The sequence below is a fragment of the Phalacrocorax aristotelis genome, chromosome 2 (assembly GCF_949628215.1).
Source record: "Phalacrocorax aristotelis chromosome 2, bGulAri2.1, whole genome shotgun sequence".
Lineage (NCBI taxonomy): Eukaryota > Metazoa > Chordata > Aves > Suliformes > Phalacrocoracidae > Phalacrocorax > Phalacrocorax aristotelis.
The window spans coordinates 56,877,917-56,903,566 of record NC_134277.1 but is presented as its reverse complement, the minus strand read 5'-3'; the positions used below and the strand labels follow the sequence as shown (position 1 = coordinate 56,903,566).

The following is a 25,650-nucleotide window of genomic DNA, read 5'->3' as shown; positions in this document are numbered from 1 at the left end:
CAAGTCCAGAAAACCACACAAAATAAGTCAGCAAGCAGGGGGGAATCTTCAACAGTATTAACACATGCAAATTTATTAACAAATGAACATTTCTTACCAAACTATCATCATTGACTGAGAGTAGCAGGTCCTCATGCTGCACCAGGTCAGAGGTAGTTAACACTGGTTTGCAACCAGGATCTGCTGCCGTTCTGTTTGGTCAGGTAAGCCCTTGCCAGGGCCTGCTGCTGTTACAGCCAGAACTGTTCTGCAGAGGTATGGGGAGACTTGGGCTGCACACAGGGGCTGCAGGTAATGCATCAGACTTGCTCACCGTATCACAGAATCTGGAATTTTCTGTCAACACACGTGTAACTACGTGTTAGTCACAAGCAGTGTTTTCTCTATGATCCTGGTTATTCTTAAGGTTCTTTCTCTATCTCAAGCTGTTCCCCATAAAATATGTCCGTTAAAGCACAGAGAATTTAGTAGAGTGGATATGTTACACCGAGTGGGTAGAACTACGTAGGAGTACAGGCAGTTGGACAATGGGTTTTGTTCCAGAAAACTCAAAATCAGAAAAACGGTGCCCCAGTGACTCATGTATAGTTTTGTAGTGCGACTGCTTCATGATCCTATTTTCCTCTGGCTAGATTGCATTTCCCATTAAGCAGCACAGTATACTCTCATGATAAACTCCTGTGATATATCACAGGAGTCATGTGGCCACCTGGCCTGAAGGTGAAAGGGGCATGAGATACTTGAATGGTGACTTGCAGGAAGCTCCAAAGTGGTATTGCTGAATCAGTATTTCCATCTTTCAGCTAAAAGCCTTCACTTCTGGCTTTGGGAGAAAGAGAAGATTTTGATGAAAAGACAAAAAAATTTATCAGAGAACTGTCACTTTCTCACACAACATTTGGTTTAGTCAGAGGCTCAACCCTCCGGGAGAAGAGAGTGTCAGAGCAAAACGTACACACTACCCTGCATTTTCATATGCAACTTTTTAATGTGAAACTTTAGCTTCTCCTAAAATGGGTCTGCAAGAGATGAGAGCTACATATACATTCCTCTACCAGGTTACACATCTTCAAATTCCTTCTTGTTCTTTAAAGCTTTTTTGGCCAGTTTGGAGTAGTTATTAGATAGACAAAGAGTGAAATACCTGAAGCACAGAAGCAATTACAGTGAATTGGCCTCCTCCCCAGCCTGCTTTCCTGGGTACCTTTTAAATATGCAGTGTGACACTGCTCACTGTAAATTAGACCATCACGAAGGCCTTTTAAGGAAGGCAGTTTAGCGTACCATTTACACTATCATTTTTAGGAATTTCTTGTTAGCTAAGGGCTAATTGGTGTTTCCTAATTCACTTTTATCTGTAGCTCTGAGAACAGAAAAAAAAATTGACTTGTCCCCACCTCAACCCTTACTTGGCCCCGCTTCAATGCCTGACACAGCCAGTGCCAAAAGAGATCTTGTTGCTAGAGTTTCATGGCTCCTTGGCATATGTGATCCCAGGCATTTTTCTCACATGTCTGATCCAAATTCCAGTCACAACAGAAACATACAGTAATTGAGTTGATTGGTTGTCAGCTTTAGAAAGGTGACTACATCAATGTTTATCAGCGTATTTTTATCACATTGGCCAGTATCATGCAGCCCTCTGTGTAGGGAGGTTACTTGATCCTGCAGGAACTGCTCTGAGGTTGGTTGGGTTTTTTTTTCACCAGCTAATAGCGTTTAGCATTTCACCAGGCCACATTAAACTCAATGTACAAGCAGTTAAGAAAAGTACTGTATCTGGCACTGTTTAATGTCACTGACATGAAATATGAGCAGCTGTGCCAGCATTCCTGAACTCTGAAAGTACTTTACCTTTCCTCTGTCTTTTGGCAATTAAATACATTTTAATACATTTTTGGGAAATAAATACATTTTAATACAGTGCTATAATGTTAGGAAGGTCAAAGGATTAACTATGTCATGTCATTCAGATATTAAAAGAAATCATGACCATTTTAGTCATAGAGATGCCTAGTTGCCTTTCATCTCCAGGTTCACCAGGCTGAGGATTTACAGTGCTCTGTGAGTGGCAGAGACGTATGACAATTTATTGAAAATGCTCTCCCCAGTTTTTTACTATGTATGCACACTCACTGCAGAATTTATTCTGACTGCTACTTTAGCCTTAGCACTTTGTCATTAGACATCTTTGGGCTGAACTTTAATCTTTGAAGGAGCAAGACCAAAAGTCTGATTAATATCAACAGGCATCAAAAGCCTCTATTTCAATGAACTTAAAAAAATAGGACCTTTATATTTTGTAAGTCAAGAATGGGGATATTTTCCCTTTCTCTGCTTGTTTTTATATTAAAAAAAAAAAATACAGAAAATTACGAATTTTTTTTCTGTTGATTTTGATTTTATAAACCTGAAAAGGAGCATTTGCCTCCCAGCACAATTAAGTGATTCTTTTCAACAGATCTATCTTTGCATGGATATGACTTCACTGGCCTTTGCACGTAGGCTGAATAGCTGCTGAGGCTGGTGGGCTTCTGCTACTGAGTAACTTGTTCCTCCTGGCCACTAATTAAAAAAGACCTACTTCTGAATGTCATTTATAGGGCACCCATTGCAGACAACCATGCACGGACTTCCCAAGTGGAGGGGAAGATTCTGAAGAAGAGATACCAGGAACAAGATCTGCATAGGACCAAGAAAAATCCATTACTATCCATGTGCCTATTGTTTCATTGGAATTTTCTTTTGATACATTAAAATATCCCTCATCAAGGTCCTCAGGATGTGCAAATCCAGCCTGACTCCATCTATTTTGCAGTTTTCTGGGTGATTTATACCTGGTGAAGAGCTTTATTAGCTTGCATGGAAAAGAAAGGACAACTTCTATGAGGAGGCTGAGGAAACAATTTTCATGGTCAAGATAATACAAGAACAATGGGATCCCCCAACACAGAGAAGGGAGCCAAAGGGGCCATGGACCATGGAGTCAGAACAGGTGCCAAAATGGAAATCTCCCTTTCCAATGGTAGTTACAGCTTCCTGGCAAACAGCTAGAGGTGGGTTCAGTTTTGAACAAGACAACAGGTTTGTCCTGTATCTGTCTCTTTTTTTAAAATACAGTGATGTGTAAATCAAGTCAAATTAAATCCCATACCACACACACTCACATCATGGCAGCACCAGCAGATTCCTTTCCAATTTAAGCAGAGAAAAACAAATGTTCATTGCCAGAAGCAGCTGTGTATAGTCGTTCCTAACTACATCCCTTCCTTGAAATTGGAGGGATCTCAGTTTATGAGGTCCAGAATCCCATGTGATGATTGATTTTCAGTTTTGCAGTACAAGAGAAAATCATTTTGAAATTACAAGATTGTCAAAATGCAATTGAGCTCTAGAGACACGTAATCCTGAAGATTCCTGGGAAGAGTGCAGTAAATTTCGTAAATACTCTTCTTCTGCATTTATTTGTTCATTTTTAAAGGAAAAGGGTACTATAACAGCTTAGGTATTATCATGACAATTATTGGACTGTCTTCCAAATCATCCAAAACCAAAGGACCAAACCTTGTGAAAGGACAAATTTCATAATCAGACCTTGGAAGTTACAGGACTTTTTAGGCTCCAAAACACCCACCTATTTAAAGACTTCCATTTATTTCTGACTTGAAGAAGAGTTAGCAATGGTCTGTGTGTAAGTGTATGACTTAAACACTGAGAAATGGTATCTGGATTTCTCCTATTGCAGTAAGAACTGGAGGTGAGACAAAATAATGTCTCTCATTATCCCTTTAGGCATTTGACTGTCAACATAGCAGAGAGGAAAACATTAAAAAATAAAAAGAAAGGAAAACACTTTTTGCGTGTGAACTCTGCACGAAATACGTTATGGAGTTAATAGCCCAATATTCAGCTGATTTAAACCAGCATTGTTATGTTAAAGTCAAAGAAGCTCTGCCAATTTACTGCAGCTAAGGATGTGGTGATTAGCTATTTCCATTGCTTGGAAAAGCATAGAAAAAAAGAATTTTTTAGAAATCCTTGAACAAAACTGAGCAATATTTTACTATATTTTATATATGTGATTCTTAGAAATGGGAAGAAAAGAGCCCTTAAAGTAAAACCAGCAAATTTGTTTGTGAATGTTATCTGACAGTGCTAAATAGTTTTCGTTAGTAAACAAAGTTCAATTCGATACCAGATTATCCATTTTATGTGAAGCTGAATTCAAGTTGCTGCTTTTCTCATTAAAAAAGGGATGTTCCCCTTAGATTAAAAGGAAGGTGGACTATATCAAACCCTCTTCCAATCCAGTTTAAATTCTTCCCCTATGGTGTCCCTATTCTCAATTCTGACTTATTTCTCTATTTATTTAAGGAGTCACTCTTCCAGGATCTCATGATGTCTTTAGCACATGGACAGAGTATGGAGTTTGGTGCCAGGAATGCAGTGCAAGAGGAAAAAAAAAAGAAAAAGAAAAAAAAACAGGAGAAGATGATCTGAAAAGAAAAAAAAAAGAACACAAAACCACAGAGAAAACAAGCAAACAAATGAACCAAAACATACTGGGCTTCAAAAATGAGCAACCACAGTGGGGTGCCACTGCAATTTGATTATGTAATAACCTCTTTTCTTCCCCCAGAAGGTAATGCAGCGTTGTGAAGTTCACATGTAATACAGAGGATGTTGTTTGTTAGAGTGGAAACAAAGTGACAAGCTGGTTATAATGCCAGGCTTGTTTCTGATACTTCGGGAGAAATACAGACATTATGTGTTGAGTGTCAATTTGAGTTAATTTTATTTAGTTCTAGGAATAGAAAAGGTTTGCCTCACTCCCAGGGTGCACACAACAAAGATTAGACCCTTCCCATACGTTGAGTTTACTTTAGCTGTAAATTATATACTGCAATAGAGGAGCATGGCACATCTTCTGTGAGTGAAGAACTGCCAAATTGGTTTGTAGAGAAGAAATGGCTCTTCTTTAATCTTTTCCTTACTACTTGTCATGTATCAAATTCTTCCACCTTCTTGCAGTGCATGGTGCCTGTAGGGGAATAGACAGGGATCGGCGACCGGAAGATCACGGGCTGTGACGGAAAGATAGACTCCTCCCCATAGGAGTGGCAGGAACAGGAAGCACAAGAGCTATATAAGTGTGTGACGCAGCTAAATAAACGGACATTTTGTATCCATCATATTGATGTCTGTGCATCACTGTCCCCAGGGTGGGTAGAGCCCTGTGTCCCGGAGATATGCGGCCCAAGATAAGTTCTCCCGTAGAAGCGTACAGCTACAGGTGCCTTACTCTTAAGAGCAACCCTACTGCAGGATTTGGTATTACTAAATTTGGGCAAGGCTTGTCAACTCTCACTGTGTTTTAATCATGAGAGTCAACAGTTTTAAACAGATTTTAACCTGTGTTTTCTCCACATTGAAAGGTGCTTTGGATGGCCACTAGAGTCAGAGATAGGGATCAGTACCTACCCAGAGAACCAGACTGAGAAGTCTGGCAAGTTCTGGTATTTGACATTCAGCAGGTGGTTTTGTGTGGATCGATGTTTAATTAATAGTACCCTGGGCCTTTCTGAATAAAATTACAAAAAATATTCAGCTACAGTTTGTCTCCCAGTCAGTCTTGGAATAGGCTTGTTTCATAACTGAAGAAGTGAGCCAATTCCAGCTTATTTCTGCAAACATGCTGGGATTGTCATGACCATGCAATGTAATATAAAGACCTATCACTAAATGGGAATATCAGGGAACAGAAGCGAGTTTTGCAAAGGTTAATCTACCCATGATTTAAAATAGAGATGGACAAAGAGTTCGTGACTGATGATTCTGTTCAAAATCAATCAGATCAACCACCAATGTGTACATAACTGATTTTCTACTAAAATAATTGTACAAGGCAACTTTCTGCAAGTGGAGAGTCTAGTATATGGATTTTTAAGGTTCTGCTTCTTTTCACTAACATTATGTCTTTCTGGGGAAAAACGTTTAGGCAATTACTGTAATTATGATAAGAACTCCATTTCCCATATGAAGTACAGAAAATGAGTAGCCACACAGGACTGCATAATTACATTTACTCCCACCCGCCCCAAGAAAATCTTTCACTCAGGCAGTATGAGATTGTTTATTTGATACATCAGTGTTAAAATCATACAAACACACATGGAAGAAAATTAGGAATTAAATTATGTCTTCTCTTTGAGTCCCATTAGGGGAACTGAAGGGAGCAAAGAGAGGACAAAGTAATGTGAACTCAGTGTGAAAGAATGTAGCTAATGTTCCTTATCTGACCTCATGCTGAGCCACAGCACCAGTGCGGAGCAGTTCTTCTATGGCATCATCCTCATACCCCAGCATGCCCTTCAGTATCTCCACTGTATGCTGTCCAACAAGTGGAGGTGGTCTGGGATTCGACACAGCAAATTCACTGTATCTGACACCTGGTCCTGTAAAAAAAGCAGACAGGAAGGAAATTATTTTCAAAAGTTACTGCCCATATTTATATTTAAGTGTCTATGTTAGTTTAAAGGAAAGTATCTCATTTTCATGGCAGTCTTATCACAGTCCTTATCACAGAAACATTACAATCTGGAATTATAGACTAAAAAAATTCCAGTTCACAATAACGTACCAATAAGCCAGTTTTAAGTAGTTCACCCAAATACAGAATTGCTGAATATATCCCAACATTAAGAAAGTCTTCCACTTGTTCCCAGAGGTATCTATATCGGGGTGATCTGAGGCATATTACATTACAGGTCTACCACTCTGCCACCTGAACAACACAGGCAATGCCAGGCTCACACAACAGGATGTGGTGCAGAAATCCCCACACTGTCTACAACAGGAGGCAGCTCAACCATAAGAATGCAATGAAATGGCATTTTAAGACACTGTTGCTGATGTTGGAGCAGCACACCAGATGACGGGAAGCACCATCTCCAGTTAGCAACAGCTCAAGTACCTCTGCAGAGAGCTCCATTATCCTGCAGTGATGTAGAACTGACATCATGCACAGCAAAGATATTCCTAGCTTGTTTTATGTTTTCTATCAAAAATATACATAGCAGCAGCTGTAAGAAACTCATTCATGGTTTATTTACACTGGCAACAATATTTCAAAGGTGGAAATCACTTAGGGAAGCTGGCAATGATATGAAGACTATTGCAGGTCTATTGCAGGTAGTCAGATCTCACTTTTTAGCAATCCTCTGTAGTGAACTGAATAGAGATTTCAGTGTCGTTCCCTGCAGACAAGTAGCTGTACCATCACTGTCAGTCTCAGAAGAGAGAATGAACCACAAATTTACTCTGGGATCAAAACTGAGGTATGCACTCAGTGAATGCATAGAAAGACTAACTGGTTTATAGAAAAAGAGAGGACAAAAATTTCCTCAGTTGTCAGCTGAAAACTTTAATACAAAATTCAACAACCCTTGATGCTTTGTACAATTGGCAAAAGGATCCCTCTAATCACAGTTATGGTCTTTATTATATTGTCAAAAAGAATTCACAGAAAAAGTTATATGTAATTATGTCTTTGCCTATGACAATACACCTTTACTTAGAAATGCAAAGAAATACATAGGGCATTTTAATACGCAGAAGAGTATTTGACTTATTTCTGAAGAAATAGGATACCAACCAGCAAAGGAAATTAACCACAGCAAGAGTCATCCTATAAGGGCATGAGTAGGGAAGTTCACTACTTGAAGTTACTATTATTTGAGAAAAGATGCTGACAAAGGTCACGCAGCATGCCAAAATATGCCATTTTTTCAACAGTCTTCATCAACTGTAATCAACTGGTTAATACAGTAAAGCTATCCACCTCCAAGCAGAACAAAATAATATAAAAGGTGCTTAGGAAAACAGTTTTTTTCAAGCTGATTTGGTATGTTCCTGATGTGTATGCTCCTGCAAGAGGCCAGGTATGGTTTCTGTATTTAAAAAGTAAAAGAGGTAGAACTGGGGAATTGTGGACCAAATAATATAATTTCAAGTTCCATTAATACTGGAACAAATAATCACAATGAAAGTACTCAGGAGATGAGTAACAGCCAGCATGTGTCCATCTAAAACACTGTGTATGCTCGATCTCTTGTCTTTCTACCAGGAGAAGGGCTGGAGGTGAGATACATCCCATCTAACTCTAGATGCCCATAGCCTAGATATAGATGTTTAGTTGCTTAGACTCCCTCTGGAATCACTGCAGATGAAAAGATATCCTTACAGTGTAGTTCTAAGACTGTTAAATGACTAAACCTGACCAGGTGAATTGTTATCACCTATGCTTCTCCATAAAAGAGAGGGGAGGCAAGTACCTTAGATATGGATCTCTACCACTAAGACATCTAAAGTCAGGTGAGAGGACCCTCCAACCTCTAGGATGCCAGATCAAGATTTCACTTTCAGAGAGAAAACTCTCTGCTATTTTCCATAAACTCACCGAAGAATCACAGAATGGTAGGAGTTGGAAGGGACCGCTGGAGATCATCTTGTCCAACCCCCCTGCTTGAGTGCAGAAGGCACAGGAATGTGTCCAGGTGGGTTTTGGATGCCTCCAGGGAAGGAGACTCCACAGCCTCTCTGGGCAGCCTGTTCCACTGCTCTGTCACCCTCACAGGAAAGAAGTTTTTTCTCATATTCAGGTGGAGCTTCCTGTGTTCCAACTTGTGCCCATTGCCCCTTGTCCTGTCATTGGGCAATATTGAAAAAAAGAGTCTAGTCCCATCATCCTGACACCCACCCTTTAAATGTTTATAGGTGTTGATGAAATCCACCCTCAGTCTTCTCCAGGCTGAACAAACCCAAGTCTCTCTGCCTTGCCTCATAAGGTAGATACTCTGGTCCCCTGATCATCTTTGTAGCTCTCCGCGGGACATGTTCGAGCAGTTCCCTGTCCTTCTTAAACCCGGGGGCCCAAAACTGGACACAGTACTCCAAATGTGGCCTCACTATGGCAGAGTAGAGGGGAAGGATAACCTCTCTCGATCTGCTGGCCGCACTCCTTTTAACGCATCCCAGGATACTATTGGCCTTCTTGGCCACAAGGGCACAGTGCTAGTTCAGGGTCAGCTTGCTGTCCACCAGCACTCCCAGGTCCTTCTCAACAGAGGCGCTTCCCAGTAGCTCAGCCCCCAACCTGTACTAGTGCATGGGGTTGTTCCTCTCCAGGTGCAGGGCCTTGCACTTGCTTTCATTGAATTTCATTTAGGTTCCCCTCGGCCCAGCTCTCCAGCCTGCCCAGGTCTCGCTGAATGGCAGCACAGCCTTCTGGTATGTCAGCCACTCCTCCCAGCTTGGTATCATCAGCAAACTTGCTGAGGGTACCATCTGTCCCTTTGTCCATGTCATTGATGAATATGTTGAACAGGACTGAACCCAGCACAGAGCCCTGGGGAACGCTGCTAGCTAGAGTCCTCCAACCAGCCTCTGACCCACTGACCACAACCTTCTGAGCTCTGCCATTCGGCCAGTTCTCTATCCATCTCGCTGTCCACTCATCTAACCCACACTTCCTTAGCTTGTCTGTGAGGATGTTATGCGAGACTGTCAAAAGCCTTGCCGAAGTCAAGGTAAACAACATTCACTGCTCTCTTCATCTACCCAGCCAGTCACACCATCATAGAAGGCCATCAAGTCAGTCAAGCATGATCTTCCCTTGGTGAATCCATGTTGACTATTTCTGATAACCTTTTTTTCCTCTACATGCCTGGAGATGGCCTGCAGGATGAACTGCTCCATCACCCTTCCACAGATGGAGGTGAAGCTGACTGGCCTATAGTTTCTTGAGTCCTCCTTCTTGCCCATTTTTAAGACTGGAGTGACATTTGCTTTCCTCCAGTCCTCAGACTCCTCTCCTGTCAGGCACCTTTCAAAGATGATGGAGAGTGGCTCAGCAAGAACGTCCACCAGCTCCCTCAGCACTCGTGGATGCATCCCATTGGGGCCCATGGATTTGTGAGGATCCAGTTTGCATAGGTGATCTCTAACCCAATCCTCCTCAACCAAGGGGAAGTCTTCCTTTCTCCAGATTTTTTCTCTCTCTTCTGGGGGCTGAGATGCCTGAGGGCCAGCCTTAGCAGTGAAGACTGAAGGAAGGAAGACATTCAGTAACTCTGCCTTCTCTGCATCCTGCATCACCAGGGCCCCTTCCTTGTTCAGCAGTGGGCCCACTGTATCCCTAGTCTTCCTTTTACTGCTGATGTATTTAAAGAAGCCCTTCTTGTTATCCTTGACATCCTTTGCCAGTTTTAGTTCCAAGTGGGCCTTGGCCTTCCTTGCTGCATCTCTGCACACCCTGACAACACTCCCACGTTCCTCCCAAGTGGCCAGTCCCTCTTCCACATACTGTGAACCACTCTCTTCCGTTTGAGTTTCTCTAGAAGCTCTTTGTTCATCCATGCGGGTCTCCCGGCTCCTCTACCTGCCTTCTTCCACCTAGGGATGCACCGATCTTGAGCTCGTAGGAAGTGGTCCTTGAATACTGTCCAGCTCTCTTGGACCCCCCTGCCTTCTAGAGCCCTAGCCCATGGGATTCCTCCAAGCAGGTCTTTGAAGAGGCCAAAGTTGGCCCTCTTGAAGTCCAGGGTTCTAATCCTACTTGTTGCCCTGCTTCTACCATGCAGTATGTTGAACTCAACCATCTCATGGTCACTGCAGCCAAGGCTACCCCCAAATCTCACATCCTCAACCAGCCCTTCCTTATTTGTTAGGATAAGGTGGAGCAGCACATCTTGCCTCATTGTCTCTTCCACCACTTGCATCAAAAATTTGTCCTTGATGCTTTGCAGGAACTTTCTGGATCATGCATGGCTCGCTGTGTTGCTTTTCCAGCAAATATCAAGGTGGTTCAAGTCCCCTATGAGGACCAGGGCCTGCGATTGTGAGGGTACTTCCAGCTGTCTGTAGAAGGCTTCATCAACTTCCTCTTCTTGATCAGGTGGCCTGTACCAAAATTCCACAACAGTGTCACCCATATTTGGCTGTCCCTTAATTTTTACCCACAAGCTCTCAACTTGTTCTCCTTCTACCCCTAGGCAAAGCTCAATACATTCCAGTTGCTCCTTCACATAAAGAGCAACTCCCCCACCTTGCCTTGCTGGTCTGTATTTCCTGAAAAGTCTGTAGCCATCCATGACCACATTCCAGTCATGCCAGCTATCCCACCATGTCTCTGTAATTGCAATCAGATCATGGCCTTGTGACCACACACATGCTGTGTGCGTTGGTGTACAGGCATTTCAGAAAGGTGCTTGAGCACACAGGTTTTCCTGGAGGGGTGCACGAGGGCCCACTATTGCCATGCAAACCCTTGAGGTGATTGGTCTCCCGGTTGCCATTGCATGAGGCCGCTACAGCACCTTTATCACTGCTCTGGTTGTCCTGTCTCATTCCCCCATTGTATATGATGGCATCGGCATTGCCAGTTTATCCCCCTCCTCCCAAGGTCCTCAGTTTAAAGCCCTCCTAACCAAGTTTGCTAGCCTGCCACCAAAGATTTCCTTGCCCCTTCCAGACAGATGGAGTCCATCCCTCCCTAGCAGCCTACGGTTGAAGAATATCCCATTGTCATAAAAGGCAAAATCCTCGCATTGACACTAGCCACGTAACCAGGAGTTGATTTGTGCTCACATGGAAGAGTAGCAGAGGATAGTAACCAGTGCTCTTGACAAGTTGCGGCACCCTCTCAGGATGTCTCGGATAAGAAACATGGTCTATGTAAATTCAAAGCCAGTGCAATACTGAGAGGGAAATCATACTCAGAGAATTGCTACTTGGCATCTTCTAAAACAGAAAAATGTTTCAAGTGAGCTCCAGGGGAATCTGTTCAGGATGAAGCACTAATCGGTGTATTTTTAGTGAGTTGGCTGATGGAACTCTGATCATATGTGCTCAGGTTTCTGAGGACTTCAAGCTAAAACTGACTGTGAAGCAGATTTCACAATGACTTGGCTACACTGGAGAAATGGTCTGATAAAACAGTGTGAAATTCAATAATGTCAAGGGGAAGGAAATACATTTAATTATATAAATACAGGGCAGGGGACAAATAGCAAGGTAGGAATAGCTAGGGGCTATTCTAGATCACAAAGATGAAGGTGAAGATGAGTCAAAAGCATCATGCTGTTGCGAAAGAGCAAGCCTCATACCCGGATGTACATACAAGAGAGAAGGCTGCGGGACACACAAAATAATTCTTTTGCTCTAGTTAGAGCTGGCAGGTCACAGCTGCGGCAGTGTCTGGTGCGGGGCCCCCACTGAACAGCCATCTGGAACAGCTGAGGAGGTTCTACAGGATAGTAACCAAAATGATCAGAGAAAACATGACAGACTGAACAAAGTGGAATCGTGGACCTAAAGAGAAAGGCCATGGAAAAAACCTCTTCAAAACTGTCGTCAAAAAATGTAAAATATAACCACCATCACAAAAAAAACCCACCCAAACACCACAAAAATCCATGAGACCTTTCTGCAAGGAGGAAGTAAATCCTTTTTCATGTCCATGATGAATGAGAAATAGCTAATTTAAATTGCAACAAAGGAAACTGAAGCTAGGTACTAGAAAATAAACTTTTATAGTGGTAGGGGTAGCAAAATGCTGAAATAGGCCATGTGAGGAGGATGTGGAGTTCTTACCAATCAGGTCTTTAAGAACAAGAATTATTCTAGCATAGCTGATCCCTGGGGCTTGCTGATGGATTAGAAGATCTCTCACAGACACGTTCACTCACTAATATTCATGAAAGCTGAGAAACAGCTCACTTCAGGGATAACTTTTCCCTCTAATTCTACTCACTTTGAACACAGTTCAATTTTCAGAGGAAATCTCAAGTGAGAGAACAGTACATTTTAAAGGGACAGGTGACATCAGTAGACAATATTTGTATTAATTACTCTTCCTAAGACTAACTGAGGGCTGAATTGGCGCTAGTACAAGCCACAGGAATGATCTGTCTGTGCCAACTGAAATGCTTCTGAAGATAATTTCAGAGCAAAAATGCCCCTTAGAGATTTATTAGTGTAGGAATTCAATGTAGCCACAAAACTATTAGGCGATTTCTATTAAAAATATAAAAATATATAGATATAAAGCAACCTTATTTCAGGTGCGTGTATCTGAGAACTCTTTATACCAAGAAATAAGAAAACCCTCAAAGGAACTACTTTAGTAGCTATACACTTTTCACTTGCTTGTGCAAACTATTGCTGGTATAAAAATGGTGTATCTCAAACCCTGGGAGTTTTTGCAGTGATATCAAAGGACACAGAATAAAACCTCTAATGAGAGAAAAACAAAATTGACATTAAGTGTACAACAGGCACAGAATGCTTCACACTTCCCAAAGAAATTAATCTTACAAACTAGAGCATGCTAGAAAATTGCACAGCAATTATAAAACCAGTGTCTTCCTTGAGCTTTTATTGTCTGATGCATAATTCATCATGCTACTTTTCACTTTGATAGAGTTATAAAGTTATCTACATTCATTCAAAGGAGCTACTTGCTAATGATCCATCATTAACGATTCTCTGTTCTTTCCTTGTGTAACTTCTACTTGGCTTCTGTGTCAATTAGGAGGGTGCAAAGCTTGCCAGTCAGGCTTCAGCAATCCCACGCTCCTACAGAACAAAGCTCCCAGAGAGCAACCAGCAGAATGCTATGCAAATGCTAATTAAACACAACTGCCTTATGAGGAAACCATCCCTTGAGGCAGAGAGAGGTGAACTGCTTTAATTAAGGTCAAAAGCATTTGCATGTGGGTGAGTTACAGGGAGCCTTGCAGATGAAAACAGGCTTCTGCTGGGGTAGAAGCAGGGTTACTAGTTGGAGGAGGTAGAGACAGTAGTCACCTGTGCATCTTGGCTGTAAGCAGGACACTATACTCAATTCAGCCATGATGTTAAAGGGACACATATGGTCACCTGAAAAAGCAGTGAAGGGATTAGTGGTAGCTGAGATTTACCTTTGTCCTGTTAAATTAAAAGGAGTCTGTTTCTCATTTTGCTTTAATTATCATTGCCAGTAAACCAAAGAGCTCCTTCACCACATCTTCTTTTATTATTATCATTTTCACTTTGGCACGTTGCTAAATTACGTGTTGGGCACACCATGTAATCTACAAGAGTTAATAGTGCAACAATAAATCAAAATTTGTATCAGTTGCATCCACAATGACAACTACCAAGATATCTTGAAGACTTCCCCAGTACTTGAACTCATCATCATCATAATAAATTCTGTTTCTTTGGTGCCTGTCTACTCTAGTATTGCTAAGCATCAAACTGAGCTATTAGGTCAAGACATACTAAACACATTAACGCAAAAGACAAAAATGAGGTAAAACCACTGAATCAGGTTCATGGAAAGGGCCCTGCAAAAATGAAATGCCTTTGAACGTTCACCCTAAACAGGTGAAACACACGGCAGTCTTTGCAGTGTGTCACTGGGCATTGCTGAGGTTTTGGGCTGCAGAAGAGAATTCAGTTTTACTCTACAAGTAGTAGAAATTAAAGTTGAATTTAAATTATATTAAAGGTGCAAAGTGCACCATATAAAAGTGGATAAAGGTAATAATATTTGCTTTGTCCTGATTAATAGCAGACCTGCAGCGTTATGCAGCAGTCACTGGATAACACTTTTTCCCCAGCACAGGTTAGAGCATATTGAAGCAATCTAACTCTTAAACTATGTAGAGAGAATCAGGCCTGGGGACAGCCAAACTCAGGGAGAAGTCATGATTATTTGTTCTTATTCAAGTGGGACAAGGAAAAGAAAGGGGAAGTTTGAGATAATGTATGTGTATACATTCTGCTTGCAATGTATTGTCTACTTTTGCAAAAAAGAGCAGTGAGAAACCCAACACCACTCATTAGTTAGTTCTACCCCAGCTCACAGGGTAGTTATATGCATGTAAAATCACATGAAAACAAAACAAACACTTGTGCCTTTTCCAATAACATGGTGTTGCTACATAACAGTTTTGCAATTCCAGTGAAATATCATCAACAGTGATGGCCCAGAGCCAATACATTTGCACCCAGATCCCATATACACTACAGCTCAAGTGTTTGGAGCATGCAGTCAGCCGGTTATGAAACTGTCCTTAAAGGAGGATCAGCAGGAAACAAGCAGTGACTCTGAAGGCAACGAACAGGAAAGCAATAGAGAATAAGTCAGCAAGAGGGGCTTCATAGCTGCCACAAAGGGTATTTGGCTGTTAGCAGTGATGAATACAGGGATGTGTTATCAAGAGTAGACCAGGCAGACTTCATTTTGAGTGTCTGGTCTCTTCCCATTGGTCCCAGCCATGAATTCTGTCAATCTGTTATTCACAGCTGAGAAGATGGGGTGCCTGAGCACACAGTACAGTCAAGCTTGGCTACACTGCCGTGGCTTCTTCCCCTTGATGAAACACAAAGTAGAAAAGCACACACAGAGGGAAAAAAAAGCTCATTAAAAAGTCCTGCTAGTACAAGTAGTGCAAACAGGCTTCAAGGAAATCTCCAGAATGAATGATCCATTCCATCTTAACTGGGGAACTCCAACATTTTTATATTTCTTACCACAGATCTGAAAGTTTGAGAGCTTGGGAGACTTTTCAGGAATCTATTTGATCCCTGGGAAAAATCCTTTCCTTTTGCATTACATTAGAGCTAGTGATTTACCTTTCAAGAACAACTTGTAATAGATTTGAAACAAAGCAATTAAGGAGATAATATTTGAAGACTTGCTCCTCCTTCCCTCAGTGCAGCTTCCACTTCCTCCCCCACACAGCCACACAAAGTGTTCACTTGGCATCCAGCACAGCTGAGAGGGTGGAAAACTTTGGCAGGATGAGTAGGAATGAGTAACTGAGAGTGGAGAGGATGGACAAACTTTTTCAGATGGTAATAAAAAAAAAGTAAACCTTGTTCTAGGTGCCATACAAACACAAATATAAATAAATCTGTAAACAGTAGTAGTAAACAGTAAAATCAGTAACACAGTAAATAGTACAATACTAGAAATATCTCCAAGCCATCTGTTTACCTTTTCTCTTTTGGCCAATGCTCACTGCCATGGGAGAGCTATGAGGACTGTCTAACATCACAACAGTCAAGAATGTAAAAACCAAAGCATTGTGAGGGGAATGAGTTGACAGGCAGAGCATAAACATAGTTTATGTGTGATAGCCATAGATGGGTGACTAAAATCCAGGCCACTTTTAAACCCACACTTAGGCATTCAAAGCATCCATTACATAATTCTAAAAACACTTTGCCAAGTACATTTATAAAAGTACTTTCTTACCTGAACCTGTATATATAGAAATGCATTAAAAAACATTTTAGGCATCTCCTGTCAACCAACATTCTGGATATAATCAGTGTAAATACCACTCGGCATTTATGTAACACTTTACATTTTCAAAGTGTCACCATACTAACTGTACCTAATTAATCTTGCATGACTGCTGGAGTAAAGGAAATCATTTATCAGTCACTCTGGTTGCATATTTGAGAGTAATCCCGCATAATTACACCATTCAAATAACACAATTTTGCAAGAGGACTCTTGGCACCAAAAAGCTTTAAGAAAGTTGCAGTAAGGTGGTGTCTGCTGCTTCCCACGTGTATCTCTTCACAATGCTGAAAATTTGGCCTAACTTTTTGTACAGACTTACATGGTCCCACTCCTTCCCGAAACCCCCAAAGACCTTACGAGAAGATTCAAAGGAAGACAGGAAGGAAGATGACTAGTAAGAATACCCAGAGGTAGCAATTTTAAAGAACCGTAAATTCCCTAGGTAATAATCTGTATCTCCATTTCCTAAGGAAACAAATTTACGTGTCTGTGCTGTCTTTCTAATCATCTGTTTGTCTGCCTTGTCCCTGCCACACACAGTAACTTCTGAAACTGTCAATCTTGACAGAAGTGCAGAAATCCCAAGGAAAATTAAGTCCTTACCAGTGTTGTGAAAATTGGCAACTGCTGAAGGAGAGACACCCAAATTACTGTCCTGATAACATTAAAAAACCCAAAGAACTCAGCTGTTATATAGTCTTTTGGCTGCAAATGACTCACCAGTAAGTACAGACACAACTCTGTAAGAGTCACCTAGCACATACTGTCCTTCACTGGGGATACAAGGCATAAAGGACACGAGAAAAGTTCAGGTTATCATAAGGATTATTTACAGAGTTTACAAAGGATGTAAGTCTGAAGGAAAACAATATTTAGCTCCAGTGTTCATGGAACAAATTTTCCTGGGCATCTTTTCTACAGTACTGTGGAAGGCATATGCAGGCTGTGCAAACCCAAGGCAAGGAAGTTAGAGACTTTTAGTTTAACATAAATTGCTGAAGAACTAAATGGTAAAGAAGAGTAACTGGGAGAAGCCCTGCAAAACTCAGAAAGGAAAAACCTGCAGAGGCAAGCCTAACTACTGAAAATCCAAGCTAAAAATGTAATTTGTCTCAAGTCATAATCTAATCAATACAAAACTCGATATATAATCCCACTACAGGATGCGGGTTAACCACAGGATGTGTACCTAATGCAGAAATTACGGGGTGAGGCTGAAAGGCTTGTGCTATGCAGGAGGTCAGACTGTATGATCATAATGGTTATTTCTGGGCATAAAACATTCAAAATTCTGAAATGTCCATTAGCAAAACTGTTTCCACACAACAGGGCTGGGTTTAAGGTGGCCTACCTGAACCTCCTCTGATACACAGGAGGTCAAGCCACATATTGTTTCACATAGACATCTTTACTGTAAACCCAAAGGCCTTAATTACTGTATGTTAAGGAGAGTAATTAGTGAGAAGGTGCTGCTGGTACGGAACAAGCAAAATCAAAATGTTACCTGAAATGAGCCTCCCGTAAGGACAGAAAATTGCCTAGTTGCAACACGCTCACATGATCCTGGAAACAGAATCATGCCCCCAGCTGTGCAGGAAGGCAAGAAGCTCCTCGGGGCCCTCCTACTGAGCCTGGTGAAAACTATTTGCAAGTCCCATGCCTTGTGGTTAGTGTGACCCTGCAAGTTGGAATAAGACACGCCAGCCAACCCAGAAAGTGTCTGTATCTCCTCAGTACACCAATTTGTCCTTTCCTGTGTCCTGTCTCCAGCTATAGGTTAGATTCTTTGGCTCTTCAGAGACCCCAGAAGTAATCCTCTTGGCCAGCTGTGCATCATCAGAAGGGGAGCAGATGAGCTCTTCCTTGCAGATGAGCTCTTCCTTACTCTTTAGGCAACCAGCTGAAGCCTGGATACCTGAAGCTGATTCTAGTGCCTTAATTCAGGGATGCAAGACAATGCACACTGAAGAACAACACAGCCTGATCCTAAGGCTGGGTATAATGTTCTGTCTAATCTCTTACTTGCTAAAGTGGCACTTTTTCAGAGTAGGAGGCTTTAAACCTTTTCCAAACAACTGGTAAAAATAACTAAAAATTAAAAAACTTTGTGCCTTCTTTTAACACAAATTTGAAAGAATATTCAAAACATTCTCCTAAGCAACTTTTGAAAATGCATTTATCGTTCCTAAACACCCTGACAAGGTTCACAAGTCTGATCTTCCAGCTCCTAGGGAACAGTCTTCTGCGGCCTGTCCTTGAAGTCTTTGTCTAGTTATTTCTGTACCCTTCTGTAAGCATGGACATCAGAACAGGGCACAGATTATTGCATAGAAGAAAAAGCATTTTTTCTATGCCCCCTTTTTATACTGCTAAAGAGAGGACCAACTCTTCTCAGTACACCTTGTAATGGGAATTCATGTTATGACAATTATTTGTGATGGCTCCAATCATGCTTCTCTAAGTCCCTTTTCAAAATGAAGTGTCTGTTCCACAGGTCTACCTTGCATTCCTGTCTGATGATATTAAAACTGACTGCAACAGCTCCTTTGGCAGCAATAGTTGGTAGCCAGAGTAGAAGGTGAGCTGGGTGGCAAATGATTCATGACAGAAGCAGTCTATCACATTGCTTTGCTTTAGTTCCCTAACCTCACCACAACCCATCTGTATATTAGTACAGATGATTTATTCATTTATTTAGGATGATTAATGTCTTATGACATCCATCTTAGCCTCTTAAGAAAATGAAACTGAGAAATGAAAGCCTTCTTCAGTCTACCTGTAGGAGATCTATTTTCCATCACTTCTTAAGACTTTTACATTGACTAATTTTTCCTCAACAATCCCTTGTTTTGGCCAAAGGATTAAGTCTCAAAAGGGGTGTGTTGTTATAAAAAGGCAAAGATCAGCCATTTAGTTAGATGTCAAATCATGTGTCTGTCATGTGCTGTTTGCACATTTATTCTACACATCTTTAGACTGTGCCTCTGGCCACAATACACAGGCATATAAACCTTCACATTTGGAAAATTCAGCAGTTTGTCAATACTTTCTCGCCTGGTTAGCGACCTACACCAAGTTATCTGCTGAGTGAGTATTAAACTAATGGAAAAAGCCATCAGCTGCAGCACAGCCAAGGAAATTCTGGTGGTTGAAATTCTTCAGCACAGACGACAGCCAGGTAACTCTGTGTTTGAGCACCATGGAAATATTTGGAACTCGATTCTCAAACAAGGCATATGTGATTAAGTAGGGCTGAGCAATATGCACAGCCTGATCATTCTTCCAAAAGCTCTCCCACTCCACCCTCCATTTACTTCTGCTGTCCCTTGTGCAGCAGAATGAGGCCAGTTCCAGTGCACAGGGACTTTCCCTGGCAAAGGAGGATGGGAAGGGATTTGATACTTTGTTTTGGATGACTTGAAGAACTGCAAATTACATTTTTAGCTCTTTTTGGGTAAGGTGCCCAGACTTCTTGAGGCACAGGCTACTAAAAATGCTGGCTGAGTTTTGAAAAGCACTGTGCTATCTGGGACAACTCTGTTTTTGAGTGTCATACTTGAGACATCTTTAAAGGGGCCCGGTTTCCAGAAAAAGCTGAGGACATCTGAAAATCTTTCAGGATGTCTCAATTTGACTGTGCACAGACATCTGGTATTCAAAGTGCAGAAGAAGAGCTAATATCGCTTCATTGAGCAGGGGAAAGTAAAACTCTAGACATATAACTCCTTTTAGCAACTTCTTTCATATTTCCTATTTAAAAGCAGTCATCAGGTTAATCTTAAGTTCTTTAAAGGCAAACAGGGTGCTTAAATTGGAGTCTGGGAGTCGGACTAGAGACAGGGCACACAGCAGATTAGGCTGGTTTTTTCCACCGATTTGTAAGTGACAATTTGATCAAATCTGTCTCGGTGTGAAGGACTGGGAACAGCTTTTTGGCTTTCCATTGTCTGCTGCCAATCCCTGACATGTGATATTCAGCTCATCAACTTGCAAATATCAAAGCAGTATGGGGCAGAAGAAACAGCCACTTCAAACCAAGCAGCCTTTAGTTCGGTTTTTGGTTGTGCGGGCATGCCAATGTGAGCGTGTGTATGCCAGTTAAGTATAGGCTGGTTCTATATCTAAGTTCCTGTGGTTTCTAACATTTGCAGCCTTTACTCCATCAGAAGGGATTTCAGTGTTGCGTTCTACCCCACAATGGGCAAAAGAGTCAGAAATCATCTCTCCTCGCCCACAAAGGCTAGAGTAGGATTAAGAAACAGAAATTTAAGAGTCAGACACACCCAAGAAGAGGAATGAGGCACAAGGTTAGGAAGCCATCCAAAGCTTGGTTGCCTATCCGCTTACTAAACTAAACTAAAAAGTCTCTTTTTGCTTAAGAAGACAGCTGAAAAGCTGGGGAACAAAAATTAAAATCACATTGAAACCAGCCATGCCTAAGCAATATCCCATCTTAATGTGTGCAGATCAGTTTCATTAAAATATTTCCCCATTCTCTCTTTTTCCACCTCCTAATACTTTGGCTGTTTCCTTTAGCTCCCCTTTAAACTGCAAAGCAAATGCTTTTACTGACATGGTTTGTAATTTTGAAGCCCCAATCTTAAGCAGCAGGTGCTTAGTTATAATGGAATTTTTCCATCCCTGAATGTCTGGGAGCACCAGTAGCACCTCACTCCTACACAGTCCCTCACCTTTGATCCTTTGCCATTTGTACTTGTGGGTTTTCATTTACTGTATTTCTTCTGCTTTCCACAATCTGCTTTTTCACTGCAAACCCTTTGACCACTGCTCTCCTTTCTTTTACCTCATACGATTGGCAAGTGCTGTCTCCTAAAAATCCTTATAAAATATGAAGGGCCTTGCTGCCTCTGGCCTTTCTATCTCTGGCCTCATTTTCAGCAGCACTGTGGCTACTTTACACTGCACTGGCAATTTAAAAGGCCCTTAGAGTGGCTGTAAATATTTGCATCACAAGAACAATTATGTTATAATTGCCAGAGGTCCTAGGGCTTCTCTGCACAAAAAAACCTGGAGCCAAAAAACCAGTTGGTTTTACTTCATACAATTAGTAATTTTGGAGCAAGTCTGTGTGTGGGCACTTTTGTTCCATACTAACAGTTTTTGTTTCAATTTAATTTTAGCTTTTTGGTTAATGTGATTTTAGGTAATTTTCTCTTATAATTTCCTATTTTGAGTTAATGTAAATGATTCTGTGCAGGCATAATCTCAAGCAAAATCCAAGGGAAAAGCATCCACACTCAGTTTGCCATGACATATACAAAAGCATGGATTAAAAGTAGTTGTGTCAACTCCAGTTTGTGGGAAAATGGGATTCACACCCTAACATTAGAACCAGTGATGCTGTAATAAGTGAATGCCTGCCTTGCCTTGGCACTGGTAGATTGCTCCTGAACGCAATACAATTTAACCAAGTCTAATCATCAGTTGTTCCTTATAACCAGGAATGCAGTTCCCTAGTTTGTGCTTTAGTTAGTCTTCCAAGTGCATTTGTATTTGGCTATTAAAGAATAATTTCTTTTTATCTTCATTTGCCTTTCTATTGCTTATCAGATACACATGCATATCAGTATATAGCTCTTGCTCAAAAAGCAATGACGTACTGCAGAAATGACCATATCCTTATTCCCTAATTTGAGTGACACAAATTTGAGTGAAAACCCTGCCCTTTAAAATATGAATCCACATTGTGCAGCAGTAAATCACAAGGGCTTACATAGCTTTCTCATAACTAAATTTTAATTGAGTTTTCCATTCTTAACAAGGCAACCCAGTTCCAGAAAGCCATACCAGCCACTTCCTTAATCCACAAAGCTCAGAGGCTATCTTCTGCAGTGACAGCATGCAAAAATGTTTAATGCTAACACAAATACCTTTCATAGATTATTCTGATTCTCAGGCTGATTTCTAAGCCAGCTGTTCTCTGCCTGATTCAATGTGCAGATTTCATTTTAAAACACAGAATATTCCCTGGTTACCTGCCATATAACTAGATCTTACAGGTGTAGGGCATGTTTGTAATGCTTGTTCATCCACTTGCGGGGGAAAAAAAATTATAAAATAAAATACTTTGTGTAGCTTTCCTGGATTCTAATGTTTTCTCCCCAGCTTTCAGATACTGTATCAACTGAAGAATGCCAGGAATTACTTCATGCTTTATATATGTACCTGTTACAGATTATATTCATTAATTTCAAAGCCAGCTGCTATTTCTGCTTAAAGTAATCCTTGATGGTACACTTTTAATATATATATACACACTCACACACACACATATATGAAAGAAAAATCGCTTGCTGTGACAAACATTTAAATCTACCTTGATTATATATCTATTACTGCTTTGTTCTTTTTCACAGAAGTAGGGTAACTATCTTCCTGCTCCTCCTGGGGCTTATTCTTTGTATAGCAATTTTGACAAACAAGTAACACCAAATACAAAAGAAAATTATGAAAATGTAAGAAATTCATCAGAAGAAACTAATAATCATCTAATAGTAAGGTCAACCATAGTACAGACTGCAGAGCTGGGAAACCAAACAGTTGGATTTGGCTCCTTGCTCTACCACCAATCAACTCCGTGATCACAGGCAAATGATGTTCCCTTGCCATATCCTTGTATTTCCTGTACAGTTGTGTTAGCCTTGCCTATTTAGATTATAAAATCTTAGGGACTGGATTCATCACTTACTATTTGTTTATACAGTGTCTGACACAATGGGCCCCACTTTGTATTGGAAGGAAATACAGATAATAATTTTCTGATATCCTGTCTCCCAGAGCTGCTTCGGAGGAGTACGAACCACTGTCCCAAGTCATATCTGATAAATTGTGCATTACTTTGTTGTGGGAGAGTTTTCTTTCTAATCCGAAATCCATCTGTCTTGCTGTGCTCCAAGTGATAGTTTCTGGGCAGAGAGCATACTAATTGCCGGATTAAACTCTTAGCTAACTCCTGGGTGGAAACTGTTTCCCATAATGTGGTAGAAAACACATGGTGGTTTCTGTCTGCAGATCCTTGAACATCACAGACCTGATCTTGCCTGGGATATTTAGAGTCTCTATTGAACTATGTCTGTGCAATATAATTCAATTAAAATTAAATAATAACTAGCTATCAAAAAGTATTACTGAGATTTTAGTGGCTCCAGTACTGCTTAGCCTGGTTTAGTTCCACTTTGAAGGCAGAGACAATTGTGCTGAACGTAATGAATTCTGCACCTTCTCCAAATAAGTAGCACACAACCTTAGAGCTGAAAAATGAGCTATATTTTTGGTTAAGTGTCTTAGGATTGTCTTATTTTACATACACACAGAGATTTGAAACTTTTTAAAATCTAAAGTACCTCTTTGTATATAACATTTCGCTATGTCTCATTTCTGTGGATGTGTACAATATTTACTATTCACTGAGGTGAATGACAGTGAAGTGACACAGATCCCATTGGCAAGCTGCAAGAAACAGCTGGCCACCAACATCTTTTCTTCCCATGGGTACACAGAGGGGGCAGATACCAGACTGCCAGACACAAATGTGGAAGAAATATTTCAGAAATTATTCTGCTTACATCTCATCTTCTTAGGGCTCTCCAGTCAAAAGCCATCTTTGCTAACAAAATACTAAATTTACCATATTGTTAAAATGTACTGAAAATACTGGAGACAACCACACATTTCAAGAAAAGCTAGACTGTTAGACGAAGCTAGTTCTTGTTTTGGTCTAATTTTTATGGTTGTGGTTGCAGTGCAACCATGAGATATCACAGGCAGTACCACCCAACCAAGAGCTCTCCTCTGTATTTTGCAATATTTGAACCAAATCCCCATGCCAGAAAGCATTAGCAAACTTAAGAACAAAGTTAGCTGGGTAAAGGGGGTGAATGGAGCAGGGTGAGATATGCAGTGGGCTGGGGCAATAGATGCTTTTTAAGCTTAGGAGTTCAGAGAAACAGCTCTGTGTTTGGGAAAACGCAATTCTTCTGGGAGAGTGTGTGTGTGTGTGTGTGTGTGTGTGTGCGTGTGTGCGTGTGCGCGTGTGCGCGTGTGTGTGTGCGTGTGCGTGTGTGTGTATGTGTGTGTGTGTGTGTTAAAGATTCTAGAGCAGAAGCTAAGGATTCCCATCCTTAAATTCTGCTCTTACCATCTCCTAACTCCTCTCTGCCCTTAAACTAAGGTGGCCTAACCTATCTCCTGTCGCCACAGTGAGGCCTGCCTTTCCAGCTAAGCTATTTCTGTATTTCTCTGCTTGGCACTACTCTGTTCTCCTTTGCCAATTAACCACACCTGAGCAAACCTTCACCCTTTCACAGGCTATAAATGCTCACATAACAGCAGAAAAACACCCATAGTGACTCAGTACACTAGACCACTCTCTGTCAATGGTCAGAAGTGGATGCTCTTGAAGGAGTATGAGAATACAGCAGGAACATCCAATATTTCCCCACAATACTTTCCCAGCCTCTAAGAATTCACCATCTAGTTCCAGTATCCCACCCTCCTCTTGTGTATACTCCCCATGTTCTTCGCAAATCCCTCTCCCTAGTCTCCCATTAACCAACGCCTACTCTAACATCCTGAGGATAATCACCACAAGGAACTTAATACACCATGAGATAATATATCCCATGTAGCTCAATTACTCATCAACCTTCAATGCTCTGTCTTGTTCCCAAAGCCCACAGCTCCCCACGGCACTTTCCATTGAACCTTAAGCCCTATTCTCCCTCACTCTTTCTCCCACTCCTCCAAAACCTTCTACTGACCTTAAATATTGAATACTCTGAATGCTTGATATTCTTCACTATTCACATTTTTCCAGTTCCTTCATTAATCAGTGTACTGCCTCATCCATTTCTTACATAAGCTGACCAGTTGCACACTGTACAGTGAAAGAAATACTTGTGACAGAAAGAAAGATTAGCAAGCACTTTTGACTAAATAGAACATCTTTGCTGAATTCTTCCTCTGGATTTGTTAGATCTCTGCAGCTGGGATTTATCCTTAATGATGAACCAAGTAACCCCACTTCGCAGCATGTACTGCAACCAACATATTTTAAGCAGGTGTGGGAAAATTCAGCAAAGCACTAATGACTCCTAAAAGTGCTAGCAGAACCTGAATTCATGCTGAAAGATGTAATGCCAATTTAGTACACAGAGCGGACTTTTGTAATTTCTGTGTCTGGGTTATCCAGTCTTCTTAGAGGCCCACCGCAAACAAAACTAAAAACCGATTCAGATAAAGAAATAAAATAGGGTGGACTTATTGAATTT

General features: G+C 41.1%; 1 protein-coding gene across 2 annotated transcripts in view; it reads right to left on the bottom strand.

Annotated features, from left to right (window-relative positions):
• Positions 1-6,119: 6,119 nt before the first annotated feature.
• Positions 6,120-25,650, bottom strand: part of SUGCT (succinyl-CoA:glutarate-CoA transferase) — a 333,594-nt gene continuing 314,063 nt past the window's right edge. For both annotated transcript variants that reach the window (XM_075083703.1, XM_075083702.1), the window contains one exon: positions 6,120-6,455. In XM_075083703.1, the coding sequence (XP_074939804.1) occupies positions 6,292-6,455 (164 nt within the window). In that variant the 3' untranslated portion in view covers positions 6,120-6,291. The remainder of the gene's footprint in view (positions 6,456-25,650) is intronic.